Genomic DNA, 15,370 nt, shown 5'->3' with positions numbered 1-15,370 from the left:
CTGGTGGCCAGGGATTTATCAAGAGGTACAGCATTTTCTTAGGGAGTGTGTACAGTGTGCTTGGAGTGACACATTTCAGAAGACAGTGAAGTATCCTCCTGTGGATTCATATAAATCTGAAAGTCCTTGGAAGACGATTGCCATTGATGTTACAGGTCCATTGTACGATTTGGAAAAGTCTCCCAAGTATGCTATTGTAGTAGAGGACTATTTTTCATGTTGGCTGGAAGTGAATTTTGTTGAACAAGTTCCCACAAAAGACAGTAATAGATTTTTTAAATTAACTTTTTAAGAGAGAGGTGTACCCGAGATAGTTCAGTTTGTCTCTGAAGGTATGAAGGATTTTTTGAGAAAGTGTGGCATTAAGCATGTGTGTTCGTCTGTGTACTATCCATAAACCAATGGTTTGGCAGAGAGGTGGAACATGATGCTCAAAGAGCTTGTGGCGTAATGCAGTGAAACAATTTATTTGGTCTTATCACACAACACCACATTCTGTGACTGGAAAGTCGCCTTTTAAAGTGATGAGGTTGTAAATGCTGTGCATTGTTGGAAGAAGGAACTGAGAAAAAATGCGTTGCCATGTAGGATGCAGTTGGTGATGGGGATTATAAAGTTGTGACTGGGTGTGTGTGTTGAAAGGCCATAAGGTGAACAAGTGTGAATCTACATTTTCTGCTCCTCTTCAGGTGAGGAAGGTGAACAATTTCGCACTTTTACTTAGCAATGGGAATGTTTGGAATCACAAGAAGGTTGTATAAGTTACAGAGTGGTGCAAGCCAGGAGATGAAAAGAAACTTAATTCTAGTGAAAGAGGGGCTGAAGGGGAGAGTCACTCCATGCTGCTGTATTATGTTTTGGAATAATTTGATCACTATATTTATTTATGTATTTTATGTATATTTTCATTTTGCTTTTATTTCCTTATTGTATGTTAAGGGAGTGAGATGTGTTACATCCTCTGTGCTATGGATTGTTTGGGGGTTTATGAGTAGAATCTGAAATGGAATGGAATCTGGGGAATTGGGTCAGTTGCAGGAAGATTCCCACCAGGTTTGGTCTTGACTCATTAAAGCTTGTTACTACCTTATAAGCCCAGAGCTTCATTTTACCAGGGACAGTTCCGCTGGGTCCAGATTCACCAGGGTGGGCTTGGAAGAGGACGTCAAAGCAGTTGTCTGGAAATTATACTCCATACTGGAAAGCATGCACTTTAAATGGGATCGCCGTTCAGAAGCTGAAGAATTCCTCTTACAATACTTTTTGTGCACTTTCCTAGAGAACTTCTCCCTGTCCATTGAAGCAGCACTTTTCAGTGACTTGCTACTCAAGGTGTGCTGGAGCAGGATCAGGAGCAGTACATCAGTTATTTTATTTATAAAGCGTATTTACACCAGATTGGTTTCATGGCGCTACTCTAAGGGTGCCGGTCCTGATATGTTACTCGTATGCCTGTCTAAATAGCCATGTCTTTAGGAGCCTTCGAAAACTCACGAGGTCTGTGCAGGATCTGATTTCTAGAGGCAGGGAGTTCCAGTATCTGGGGCCTAGTATGGCGAACCTTGTTCCACCAAAACGTTTCAGTTTGAAGGAAGGTGTAGTCAGGAAATGCATGTGGGCAGATCGCAGGTTGCGGTCGGAGTGTATCTTTCAATAAGACTGTCAATGAATTTGGGGGTTCTACCATTCAGAGACTTAAAGATAATGCATTCCATCTTAAAGGCTCATCTTTGAGTTATGGGGACTAGAGCGACACCAAGTCCAACATTCACCCGAGCCAAAAAGACTTGGTCCTCTGCTCCTTGATGGCATACTGCATGAATGAAACAACGTTTAGTGCATGAATCAGGGTTGTGCTTGTGTCCCATGTACCGCTATCAGTGTAACAGATGGCATCATATGATTTTATGATGTCATATTCTGGGGCGGATCTGGTGGCAAAGGCAGAGCTGTGGCATACCCACAGGTGCAGAGATATGTGAAGTTTCTAGATCTAGTCTGGCTTCTGAAGGGATGATAGTTCCATCTATTGAAAGAGAAGCACCCAAAGGCAGGTGCAAAAATCTAAGTACCTGTCCTAAGTGGAAGTCAGACAGGGTAGAGAAAAAGCAACATATTTGAGGTTTACAAAAACGCAGATAGCATACTAACATCATTTAAGAGGAATAATAAAGACCTTATTTCACTTGAGATTGACAAAATAGCAACAAAGAAATGCAATTGACCACCGTTAGGTCTCACCATCAGATTCTAACTAATTTTAAAGATAGTTACTCACACAGGAGAGAGCATAATTAATTGTTTTCTCTTGAAGTCACGATTCTTACATGGATAACCAGCATTTCCTAAGTCAATCATTACTGAAATAGTTAAAGCTGCGAGACATCTCACTCGAATGTTTTTAAAGTCTGTTTATTCTCACATGTTTTCAGTATACAATAACAATGATATACAACATACACTCTTATAAGAAATGTTAAGACACTTTTGATGTCATTGTTTTCCGAAGAAGTCCTCAATTCTCCTCTTCTTAGATGAGCTTTCTGTGTAAGTGATTGATGTGTCCTCTGGTGTGAGCTCCAGCTCTGCCTCCTGGCACGCATCAGCAGCTTCCAGAAGTGTGGCCTCATCTATATCGTCTTCACTTACCGCAAATGACCTTTGGAAAAGGTCATAAATAGTCTTTTGCTTTGGATCCTTTGGCAAAAAAAACACAACAGAAAGACAGTCACAGTAAGTAATATCGGACTATTCACAGAAAGTTTCATATGGATTTACAAAAACTTTAGTATTAAGAAGTATCACTTTTAAATGTAATAGGTAAACAGCCTGTACTGCGCTATCGCGCAAAACTCTATTCAAGGTACTTTAAATGCTTGTTCCAGCTCAACCACCTTGGGTCTTGATTTTCTCTTTTGTGGTGGAAAAGATACAGGTGGAGGAAGGCAGGGGAGAAAAACAAGGCAGCTGCATTACTACCATTCTACTTTCTTCCACAGCCACAACATACACTGAGAAAGAGACATACAGATGAGAGACAGAGCTCAGGGATGTAGAAGAGAGACCTATAAATCACAGATGTGAGGGCATGATCTGTAAAACAAAGATGAGCAACACATCAGATCCAGGGCTACTTGAGAGAAAACTGAGCAGGGAAACTTGAGAGAGACTCAAGACAGATTTCAAACATATGGGTACTATATTTAGGTCCATTAATGGGTTAATGTTCATTTGCCTGATGGGCGATAAGTGATATGCACACTATTCTGCCAATCATGGTGCCATGAGCACACATTGTTATAGAATCTGCAGTTTCCTGCTTAATTACAAACCAATATATGCTTTGTATGTCTGACTTGGGGACCTCCGAGCTCATCTTTTCCACCAACATGTATGTGTGAGCGAGGCTAGGGGTAAATGCCCCCTAGGGTCAGTTTCATGCACAAAATACGAAACGTCTATTTTCCTGAAGGCACCTAGCACGCCAATCAGGATTATGGCAGTAGCCTATCATGTTTGTGTTTCTTGGTCAAGTCCAACACCTTTTGTTACAATTCTATGGCTATTAGACAAATAGAAAAAGAATTGAGGACTAAACACTAACAGGAGGAAGCACAGATTGTCAGAATTCCTATGCAACATAGATATGTCTGGGATTGATACATTCAGGAGACCCAGGGGAATAGATATCTAGGGCTACCAAGCCCACAAACATGTTCCCGTGTTTTTTGGAAATTGCAAGCAAAACAAAAGAAACTATTTTAAGCATTGATGCCTAGCCAGCTAACTTGAAGCTCGGACATTTTTCACACACCAAAAGATTTAAAGCAATGACCCTGTTATTCTCCATCTTTTTCCATAATTGTAAGCTTAGCAGGCAGGATTCCTTGTAGAGTATAGGAAGCCTTAACATTTTAACCCCCCATCTATTACAATAACAACTATGGAAAAGACTGGGTGAGGCAATGGAAAACAAGCCAGGGCCCACAACAACATAACAAAAGAGCTGAAAGTGGGCATGTGCTGGGGACACGCTTCAGGCTCTTTTTTTTTTACCAGGCAGTGTATTTCTGCCCTAAAAACAGCAAGAGGTCTTTTTAGTTAAATAAAAATATTGCGCTTAGAATATAAGACTCCATTCAATACTCCCTTGGGCCACTAAAATGGCGATGTGATAAAGATGATCTTTAACTAGCTCAGCCCATGAGCCAATAAGTCAATATCCAGAGCGAAAATGTCCGAAATGAAATTATGAGGCCACACGATAATTCTGCAGAAATCTTTTCTGATCTAGTTTATTCCAAGTTCTGCAAGGTTACAGCCACTTTAGCCATCAGCAAAACAACTATGGAGAGGAGTTGGCCTAACGGCTAGGGCGGTCGCCTTCGAATCTGGGGCACTGGGTTAGCGTCTCGGCAATGACGCTGAACATCCTGTGATTCTGGGCAAATAACTTATCTCCCCGGGCCTAACAAAAAAATTAATGTGTCCTCATGTAATGCAATTGGTGCTATGTAAAGCGCTCTGATACCTGATTCGGGTCAAGTTAGCGCTATATAAAACTCTGTAAAATGAAAAATAAAAAATAAATAAAAACTATAGCCAACACGTGTTTCGTCTTTGTGGAAATATCCACTGACTTCCTCAGGGCTAAAATTATATGATATGAAAGGTCATTTGAGAAAGCGAGGGTAAAGCAATAGTTCGGTGAGAGGAAGGATAATATGTATACACCAAGTGTGAAGCCCAATAAAACATGGTAAGTTAAAGAAAACTAAACGTAAGAGTAAATGTTAATATTAAAATTAAATGGCAAAAGTCAGTCGGTTTACCACATAGTCAGTTCAGGTGGCATATAGATTCTAATATTGGTCAATCTAAGGTTCAGATTAGTGTGTGTCACCACGCACTACATGCAGTGTCACGCAAACCACCGATAGAGAAAGGAAAACATATCGGTAAGATGGTCACAGAGTAACCAGATAAAGTCATCCCAATTATGTATCACCACATAATGGTGTGTACACTTTTGAACTAACTATCAGGAAAACAGAAGTATAAGGATAAGATAGTAGTGAATTATCCAAAAGGGGAGAATGGTATAGTGGATTGGTCACATATACATCATGTTCCCAAGAAATACTGTCATTCATTATCTATATTTAGACCCATGTCCACGGCACGTAAATTCAGAACCCAACGTGCCTCACTCTGTCTTAGTCTAAGCTCTCGGTTTCCACCCCTGACATCAGTTGGTATGGATTCAATACCATGGAATTTGAAGCTCAGCTGTTTACATTGTGCCTCAGAATCTCTGGCATGAGTAGCAATAGGTTATCTGTCATCCAAATTCTTTAGAGCTCTGAAAATGTTCAGCAATTCGATCTTTCAAGGATCTAATTGTACTACCTACGTAAATGTTATCACATTTGCAAATAATTGCATAAACCACAAATTTTGTCATGCAATCAATGTGAGTACATATGGAGTACTTCCTGGAGCCATTGAATTCAAAATCATGAATTCCATGTACAGAGATTTTACACATGCTACAATTTATACATCTGAAAGAACCCTCATTGAGTTTATGCAACCATGTGTAACCCAGCTCACATACCCTTGGGTAACTAGGACTCACTATATTGCGTATGGTTCTGCCTTTATGGTAGGCGATACTAAGATGTTTCAAAATGTAGAGTTGTAATGTTCGATCAGCTCTAAGCAGATACCAGTAGCGTATGAATATACTGTATGTCTTATGTGACCATGGGTGGTAACCGGTGACCAGTCAAACAGGGGAAATACCCTCACTATTTCCACTTGTCTTCGCCTTCAATGTGTCACTCCTAGCAAGTTTCAACGTGCTCTTATTTGCTTTAATTCAGTATTTGAAAACTGTGCGCTGACATTGAACAAAGGTTTGTGGCAAGAGGTTACGAGAAAGATATTATTCTTAAAGCAAAGAAGAGAGCATTACAACTTGCTAGGAGTGACACATTGAAGGAGAAGACAATTTTGTAGCACATTGTCTGTTTTTCTTTAACTTACCACGTTTTCTTGGGCTTCACACTTGATGTATACATGTTAACCATGTTACATGTTAGCCATTCTTTCACCGAACCATTGCTATACCCTCGCTTTCTCAAATGACCTTTACTATCATATAATTTACCTATTTCGGATTTGTTTTTATCACTAATGGATTGACGCTTATTACATTAGCGTATGGTTGTATCTGTCATAATGTGGGCTTACCTATTTATTTTTAGCCCTGAGGAAGTCGGTGGATATTTCCACTAAGACGCAACACGTGTTGGCTAAAGTTGTTTTGCTGATGGCTGAAGTGGCTGTAACCTTGCAGAACTTGGAATAAACAAGATTGGAGAAGATTTCTACGGAAATATCGTGTGGACTCAATTTCATTTGGAACATTTTTGCTCAGAATATCGACTCTTATTGTTCTGTAAATTTGTAGACTGCGGTCTACATATTTAGTAACGTCGGGTGGCTGTTACTCTTTATCCTTAGAGCATCTCCTATAAAATATTTAATGTTTGCTGTGTAATTCTTTCACAACTTAGTGCAGCTACCATCCTCTTGTTCTATCATCCCATGAGCCCTTCAGTATGGGTTTGGAACTAGGATAGCTGGAATTATTTCAAAGAGAAAAACCTAATCCTGGGCTAAATGTTATAATGCAGGTGTGATGGGTCAGAGCAGGTGGCTCCTCTCCTGACCCGGTCTACTTTGGCACTCCTTCCAAAAGTCTCTTACCTTGTAGAAGAAATCTGTAGATTCTGTTGTCTGGGAGAAATGATCTTCTGACAGCCCAGCCTGGCCAAGCACTCTGATCTTCTCCTGGATCATGGGCCTGTGGGAGAAGCACGTTGTTCATCAGACTGGCAAAATATTTCCCAACTGAAAATGTTTTTATCATGGTGAGGGGATGAAAATCTAAATTAAAGACCTTCTGGAGTGGCAAAGAAAGTCTGTTTACCAATTCCTTTTACCCTACAGAGGTACACCCGCTATTACAGAAAACATCACTTCATGTCTCTTAAAAATAGATGACCGAGGTAGATTTTCTGAAACCCAGAAACATGCTGTGGTCGGCTGGATAGGATCTGAGCTGATTGTTGGAATGTATGTACCCCATGGAGCAAAACTCTTTTCTAGAAAGTGGCAGTCCATAATGAATAAAATGTGGTAGAAAAACAAAAAACACAAACCACCATTTGTTTTACTCTGTAGACACACACATCCCAAAGGTAGTTTGGAGCCTAGTCTCAAGTAGTCTTCTCATCTCCATGCTTACTAAAACACTGTAGACTCAACTTTGGAATTACACAATTGCTCTGTTCGTCCTATGGCATTTCATTTTGTTTCTGATTTATAGCCCACAGCGAGCTCTGACAGAAAAACTGTTCCATGCACTTACCGCCCCCTTTATAAACAAGAGTTTCTTCACTGTGCCATACATTTTCTTCCCAGGATTCCTAGTTATACAGCTAAAATTTTAATGAGCACATGCTCAGACCTGGAAGTCACCACCAGAACCTAAGTCCCAACACCTTTCTCCAAAGTACAGATTAAAGTCACTGTACCACACCTCAGAGGTTTCTCATATAAAACGTTCACTTTCTTAATATCTACGTATACTGAATGAACGAGCTAATTAATTAAATATAGATTAAATAACCCATTTGAGTTGTTTCTGTGTATCCCAATGCAGGGAGGCTGTTCTAGCAGGAGTGTGAGTGTGCGGGGTGCACTGTGTAAGAAATTGGGTTATTAGTTGAGAGGGGTGGAAGCCCAATCAAATAATAAACCTAAATTCTTCTTCAGGTTGAACCACAAACGTCACAAAATAAACTGCTTAACGCTCCACTAGCTTAGCACAAAAGCTGTCAAGCTTAACTTAGAGGTATATATGCAGTACTCAAACAGCGGTACATTCAAAACACAACACAAGAAAAATCCTGAAACAATTTAGACAAATAGAGTACAATGTAATAAATAAAATGACACTACAACATCAAACATCCAATCAGCAGAACCGGGGTTACGTATTTTGAAGGTTCTAGGTGAAAATAGCACCAAAAAGCCCCTCTCACAGGTTTCTGGTCCCACTGGACCGGGTCAACGTCACAGGTTCAGGCCAAACGCAAAGAAGCATAGGTTGGATTCAGAGCCCAAGTGTATCCTGAGAAGAGCTTCCCTTCTCACTGTTCAAATCTACACACGGAACCTCAGCTGGAGCTTCACATGGCAGGGCGGAGATTCGTGTTGGTGGTTGACACGAAGAGCAGGTCGTCGCTGAAGCTTCTCTTTGGCAGGAGATGAAGCAGCCATTGCTGGCACGGAAGGTCGTAGCTGACACCAAAAGCCAATTGGCGCTAAAGCTTCGTGTTGGTGGGTGTCACGGATGGATGTTTCTTGGCACGAAGAGCCCGCTTGCGGTTACGAGGAGCCAAGAACTTCTGGATGTTCACCTGGAGTTCTGTTTGAGGCAGGACTCACTCCGGCAGAGGCCAGAAGCAGGTCTTAGACGGGTCCAGGTGATGTTGGTCAGCTGAGAAGTTGCTGGGAGGCATCTGGAAGCTTGTTGTGTCCCTGTACACGAGGTTAGCCAACTGACCCTTGGAGTCACTTCTGGGGATCCTGGGTTCAAGACAAGCAGGTCCAGTCTTCCTTCTTCAGACAGCAGGGTAGTCCGTCTTCTAAATCTTCCACATGTCCAGAAGAGTTCTGTTGAGAAGGTCTGAGAGTGCTATTCTTATACCAGGGGTGTGGAGTTTAATAAAATATCTACAGTCCACGAGGCAGGTTGCTACATAAATCTACTTGTCATGTAAAAAAATACACTTGTCCAGGTAGTGCTGTGTAATCGGCGACAAATTAAGACAGCAATCTCATGAAATAAGATCTAAATCTTCCACATGTCCAGAAAAGTTCTGTTGAGAAGGTCTGAGGGTGCTATTCTTATACCAGGGGTGTGGAATTTAATAAAATATCTACAGTCCACAAGGCAGGTTGCTACATAAATCTACTTGTCCTGTAACAAAATTCACTTGTCCAGGTAGTGCTGTGTAATCGGCGACAAATTAAGACAGCTATCTCCTGAAATAAGATCTCTTCTATATCCTCTCTGATTATGCCAAGGCTCATACCATAGTAGGGTTTGAATACTAGCAATTCCCTAATGTTGCCTTGTTTCCGCAGAGCTACATACTGGGGCTGAAGATAGTATTAAGCAACAATTCCAGGTTTGGAATGCTCTTTTAAGTCTGTGCAAACCTATTAACTTGCATATTTCAAGGGTTTTCACCAACTCTTCTCTAATCTTTTCCCATAGTGAGAAAGGTTAGTAATTTACTCATGAGAATGGCAGACAATCTTCTTCCAGAGTTGGGAAAAAAGTGGTTGGAGGAAAAGTGAACCTGCAAACACTTTTTGATGAGCAAATCTACACATGCATATTTGCTCATGCTACAATGCAGATCAACAGTACTAACAGTACTACTTCTTGCCCTACGTCTGTAAATTCTTGTGAATTAACGAAAGCCATATATCTACACTTAATGAAAGGACATATACCATGGGTGCACTTTTGAGACTTTCTTTAATAATTGGGCCCCTAATTAGGTCTGGTGTTAACCATGACCTTTTGTGTTTTAGTCAAATTCCCCCCCCCCCCCCCTTTCCCCCACCGGCTTCTCTGTGCGTGACAGCATTCTGCTCTTTCACAACGAGAATACCGGCACACAAAGTAGTTTTGTTCAGTGCCAGGAACTACTTTGGCAATGAGTACTTTTTGAGACCAAAAATAATTTTTGCTTTTGCCAATGTTTGTTATAATGGTGAGGGCCTGGCAGCTCCCACCCCAATAAGGTTTTACAAAAACCATGCCAAAACAAGTCACGCATTGACAAGACTAAAAGGCTGACCACCAATTTCAGACCTACTGGCTTTGCCAATGCTTGTTTATTTATGTTTCATAATGTACCTATTCAAACTGATTACACTGATTATTCAATTATGAATATTTTTGGAAAATACTAGCATACATCAATCCATTTTACTAAATGGCACTTAAACTTTTACAGTAGTCTAGCGAAATGTTTAACTACTCTCATTTTTTGTGTGAACATTTTATTTTGAAGGCAGAGAATCATCAATCTTGCTTTCAAGCTTCTGCAAATATTTGCATCTAATCAGAGAGCATTCTGGGAACATTATACATAGCCTCATATTGCTAAGCTTTAAAAACGTGTGTACACATTATTATACTGGAACCACTGTCCGTAGTGCAGTCAGAGCGCACAACATTTACTTAGTGCTTGCCCTAATAATAAAGGCTTTCAATTAATGATCCATAAATTCATGTTTGACCAACAATAAAACAGACAAAAATATTACCTTAACTGCAGATAATGGTCTTCCCTGATCCATAATGTGGGATTGTAAACTTGCAGCCAAAGGGTTTGTACTGTAGGGGGTTGGGCCTACTTGTCCAGAGGACAAAATAGGCATGAAAACTTGTTGCCCTTGCCTCCAAACAATATGTCCTGGGCGTCGGGCTATTGGAATTCCACATCCCTGCTTATACCCAGTGCTAGTTCTAAGGGTGCTATTCTTATACCCAGTGCCAATCTGTGGGTGCCCCCTTTGTCTAACCATCCCCTTTTCCTTGGGTTGACGCCAATCTGTCTGGAGCAGACAGATTGTTTGACCTGCGGCTCCCTTGACCCAATGGCCATTGCCCGTGGCTCCCCACTGTTATTTTTTTTGGAGGGGAAGGGGTGGGGCGGGGGGTGTAAGCCCCTGCCTCAGAAGTACTTGCATTTTTCTCCCTGAAAATAATTGGGATGAAGCTGATGAATGTATTATAATCATATATGCAGGGTGTTTCATATAACTAAGGCGGCACATCTAATAAAATATTCCTAGTTACACTTCTTTGTCCATGCCTTTTTTAGCTTTTTTTATCCCACTTACAGCGCTAGATAGCACCCCTATGCATGTAGGCCCCATTGCCGGAGTGTTTCTGCGCTTGAAGAATATTTGCATGCACTTCCATTTCTACTCATGTTATACGTGCCAACACACCTGTCTCAGCATGATGACTCATGATTTTGTAAACCAAATACAGCTTTATTTTTGCTGTCTCCTCCCTAAAATTGCCTCCAAATCAATGCAAGTAAAATAAATTCCTCAGATTTTTTTTAAAACATCCCACTTTCTTGCTTCCAAATTTTGGCATTTTGCCGTATATGGTGTTTTACTTCCCTGTGCTCAAGGAGAGAGCAAGCCTGTCTGGAAATAGTGTGTGAGCTGAAATAAATGTGTACTGGAAGTACCTATGATTCAAGTACAACTTTCAATACTTAATAATACTTAGTGTGTTTAATAGACAGGACAACTGTGCTTTCCTGATAACTTGCATTGGTGTAAAATGCATTTGGAAAAAAACCCAGAATATTAACGAGTCGAACAAGACAAATCAGGCATCTTCTGCTTACTTTGGGTGTTTTGGAACGTGGGGATCCAGTGAAATATAGAGGTCATCTCCCTCGACATGCCATCAATTAAGCACTAAGTTAACAGCTTTAGGCATGTCATTACAAATCATCAACATCATGAGTTTAAGTCTAATTAGTTTAACTGAAGCCAACAGACCCTTTAACATTCAATGCATTAAAGTGCTTGGTGCGTGGCTCCACTGGCTAGGTTTGGTGGCTCCCACAGCGCACAGTTTGGAACCAGTGGTCTGGAGGGACAGAAGCAAACAGGCCAAAGCGTAAGCTGCATTTGTTAGAGGTAGGGCAGGCAGGCAGGCAGCCCTTAGACGCAAGGTAGGGGTGGGCACATCCCTGAGGCTACTAATTAACGCTCAGTCCGGGCGGAGTACAAACCCCAAGGAGATTCTCCTCAGAAGAGAAACACCCTGCCCCATGACCAAGGATCTTCTTTCTCCGTGTCTGGAAAGAATACAGATCACACCACAGGAGAGCTATTACAGTCATGTCATCAAGGACACTGTTGAAAGGCACATTTGGTTTAGAAAGAAAAATGCCAACTTTCCAATTGTTCGTGTTTGAAAATGTATGTAGGCAAGACTAACCAACAGATAAACCAGCGGATAACGCAGCACCGGTCACAGATTAAAAAAAAGGTTGTCACTGCACCGATGGTGCAACACTTTATAGACAAATCACAATGAACGCGATTTCAAATGGACTGTGCTGAGTGTATTAGACACATCCAAACGTGCATTAGACATTGATACTGCATTGTTGCAAAAGGAAGCGTACCTTATTTTGAAGTTTAACTGTGTGGTTACGGGTTTAAATGGAATGACTGAATTATCTAGAACGTAAGGTGGGTCTTATAAGACTACATGTCCCAGAATTCAGCAGTGCAGCAGCTTTAAGAGTTGCTGGCAAATAGGGTAATTTGGTTGGCCAGTAGGTTAAACCACATGGCCCTTGGATGACGTATTCACAAATGAGGTTTAAATGGTCCCGTTTTGAAGTGTTCGCGTTAGATGCTATTTTCAGAATGGCGTGGTAGCAGTAAATGGAATCTGAGCATTCGAAAATGTAAGTAAATCGAATGAGTCGTGAAAGTTCCAGATCCCTTTTGAAAGTTTCCCCGTGATACTCTGAACTCTGAATTGTGAATATTCTACATTGTCGTTGTAGATATATCGAGAAGTTTTTGAGACTGATAATGGAATTAATTTAACAACTGATGAGAATTAGGTGAGTTGATATAGCCATCTATTATCTCCAAAAACGTGAGGCGTGACTTGAGCTTTGAATAGCCATCCGCCATTGAGTGTTTTTTTTTTTACTTCGATTGTATTATTGTATTGAATTGTCGTTGCTGAAATAAAAGCGACCTTTTACCCCCCCATCGGTCTGCGATGTGATTCATTGCCCGAAGGGTGAAAAGTTGCGCGGTTACGAGGAGGCGCCGACCGGACGGGCAGCTGCTCATAGTCAAGGTAATCCATTATTCAGTTGGCTCTGGCTGTGTGAAACGACAGTTGAGGACAAGCTTTGAGTTTTGAATTTTGATAGGAATCATTTTTTGGGCAATAAAGGTGCGGCTGTGTTCCCGGTGCAGAGTGAGTTTGACGAACAGCTTCTAAAAAGCCCTTATCTTGTTTTTTTTTTAAAGAACTTTGGATTCGGACTCTAAGGCCGGTTCCCAGGTAACCAGTTTCGTAATTTTCTTACACACCGTAGTTGGAGAGGCAGATACAGGAGATGGGGTTCTGATGTTGCGTTTCTGAATTCTATGGCAGGACCGGAGGCTTCAGATTAGGCTACATCTTTCTTCTATTTATTACAATACATTAGCTCCAGCAGCCTTTCCAAGAAACACAATCCACATGAAAAAACAACATTTCCCATGAACACAGGGAAAATAGAAATAAAGTAAGTCCAACGGAGATAGCCAATCCAGCGTGAGGATCTGTCATAACTTCCCCTGCAGACGCTTAGTCTCCCTCTTTGTTCGCTGCTCCAGCAGCATTGAGATGTGTCTTTCTCTTTCCTTCATGTTTGGGATCGTTTTACTGATATTTCGTGTTATTATTGCTTAAGGGCACGAGTTACTGTGGGGGACTGCCTCGTATTTGAATTTGTAGTGCTAACGCTGGATTTTCCTTTTCAGATCGGCCGCGGGAGCGTAGTGCGCTCCTACGCGACCGCAGCGTTCCTTTCAGGCTCTCTGCATGGTGCGGCCTCCCGCCGCTAGGGGACCGCGCGTCTGCTTACTCTGAGTGCACGGACAGTGCGTCTACCTCCCGCGGCAGCGACTCGTCTGTTTCCGCTGGTCAAAACTTTACGCGGTTCAGATGGAATCGCTGCAGCCGCGGGGGAAGATCCCGGACTAGCGTTTGGGCTTTGCATGATTCAGAGAGCCCCTGCCTGGAGCCAGACCACCCGCATGGCGGGTAAGATCAATATCGTATTAACAGGACAGGCCCAGGCAGGTGTCAGTCCCTCAGAATTACGAGGGCAGTATTTTTCTGGTCCCAGGCCTTTTCACTGGCTTTAAGAGTGCACATTTCTGTGTCATTTCAAAAGGGTAATTCCCTACCTTAATCCCCTTGTTAGTATTGGCCATTGAGTTGCCCAGTTGCCTAATGGAGTTTGAAGACTACTACGAGGAAGAGGAGCAGGTCATGTACTTACCAGTAGATGACCATTTTGGTAGAGTCATGGATTCCTCCATTCTTAAGGTGGTGTCCCTCCCAGGTGGTTGAGCCTTTGGAGAAGAAAATGGAGAAGTTACAGGTGCAATGCCTTTTACCCGTCGACCAGAGGGAAGATCTGTCAGGGCCTAAAACTCCAAGCCAACCATCCAATAGTGCAGCGGACCCCAAGCGCAAGCGTTCTGAGTACGCAGGAGTAGACCCGGAAGCTTTTGCGTGCCTTCAGAAGGCATTAACAGGCATTTATGGAAACCAAGGCCTCCACCCCTCCCAGCAAGCCGGAGGAGGCTCTGGAGGGACCCTCTGGTGCTCCGGACGATGTGTCTACTTTGGACCCAGATGAGTCCCCCAGACCTCCGACGGAGATGGGGTGTCGGAGCGACCATGGTGCCCATCTAAACCTGCCCCATCTGCGTCTCCGGACCCAAAAACAGACATGCTTAATCCGGATGACTTACTGCACCCGTGTTCATCGGAATGGACCCATGCCCCCAAGGTGGCAGCCTACATGGCGGCCAGACTGCGTAAGCCCCTGGACCAGGAAGTGAGGAGTTGCCTCCGCTTGGAGTGTCCATGGCCTACCCTAGAGGGTAAGGTTGCAATGACCCCCGCAATGGACCCGAAGATGTCCACCTTTTTGGCAACATTTATCCGCGATCCCAAGAAGGGTATCAACCGCTCGTGGAGAGCGTGTCAGGATAAACTCTTGGACACGGCTGGTCCCTTGGCGAAAAGTCTGGATATGGCGGAGGATGCCAAGGCTTCATGCACCCTGATTTCCTCAGATACCCTCTCCAGTTGGGCGCAGAGGGCTATCAGTTTCCTGGGGAACGCCAATGTGGCGATCTCAACTGAACAGCCCAGGTCGCTCCTTATAAAAATCGATCCTAAACTTGGGGAGTTGGCCACCTCAGAAGAGGGTCCAGTGGCGGAGGGTAACCTATTCGGAGACCCCTTCGTAAAAGAGTTAGGCAAGTTCGTGAACACATGTAACTCTCTGGACAAGGACCAAATGTCAATGAAGCGGATCTTCACCCCGCGTGTTTTTGGCGCAGCCGGTCGTGGCAGGGGGCACTCGGCCGGCCGTCCTTATAACAGAGCCTCCTTCAAGCAGGGCGAGTCCCATAGAGGACAGTATCAGGA

At 42.6% G+C, this 15,370-nt stretch overlaps 1 protein-coding gene across 1 annotated transcript in view; it reads right to left on the bottom strand.

Annotated features, from left to right (window-relative positions):
- Positions 1 to 2,396: 2,396 nt before the first annotated feature.
- Positions 2,397 to 15,370, bottom strand: part of SMARCAL1 (SNF2 related chromatin remodeling annealing helicase 1) — a 355,566-nt gene continuing 342,592 nt past the window's right edge. The window contains exons 16-17 of the mRNA XM_085649962.1: positions 6,775 to 6,871; positions 2,397 to 2,697 (exon numbers count right to left, since the gene is read on the bottom strand). Of these exons, the coding sequence (XP_085506088.1) occupies positions 2,494 to 2,697; positions 6,775 to 6,871 (301 nt within the window). The 3' untranslated portion in view covers positions 2,397 to 2,493. The remainder of the gene's footprint in view (positions 2,698 to 6,774; positions 6,872 to 15,370) is intronic.

This window comes from Triturus cristatus, chromosome 3_2 (assembly GCF_964204655.1).
Source record: "Triturus cristatus chromosome 3_2, aTriCri1.1, whole genome shotgun sequence".
Classification (NCBI taxonomy): Eukaryota; Metazoa; Chordata; class Amphibia; order Caudata; family Salamandridae; genus Triturus; species Triturus cristatus.
The sequence above is the reverse complement of the archived record's forward strand: the minus strand, read 5'-3'. Positions and strand labels throughout refer to the sequence as shown.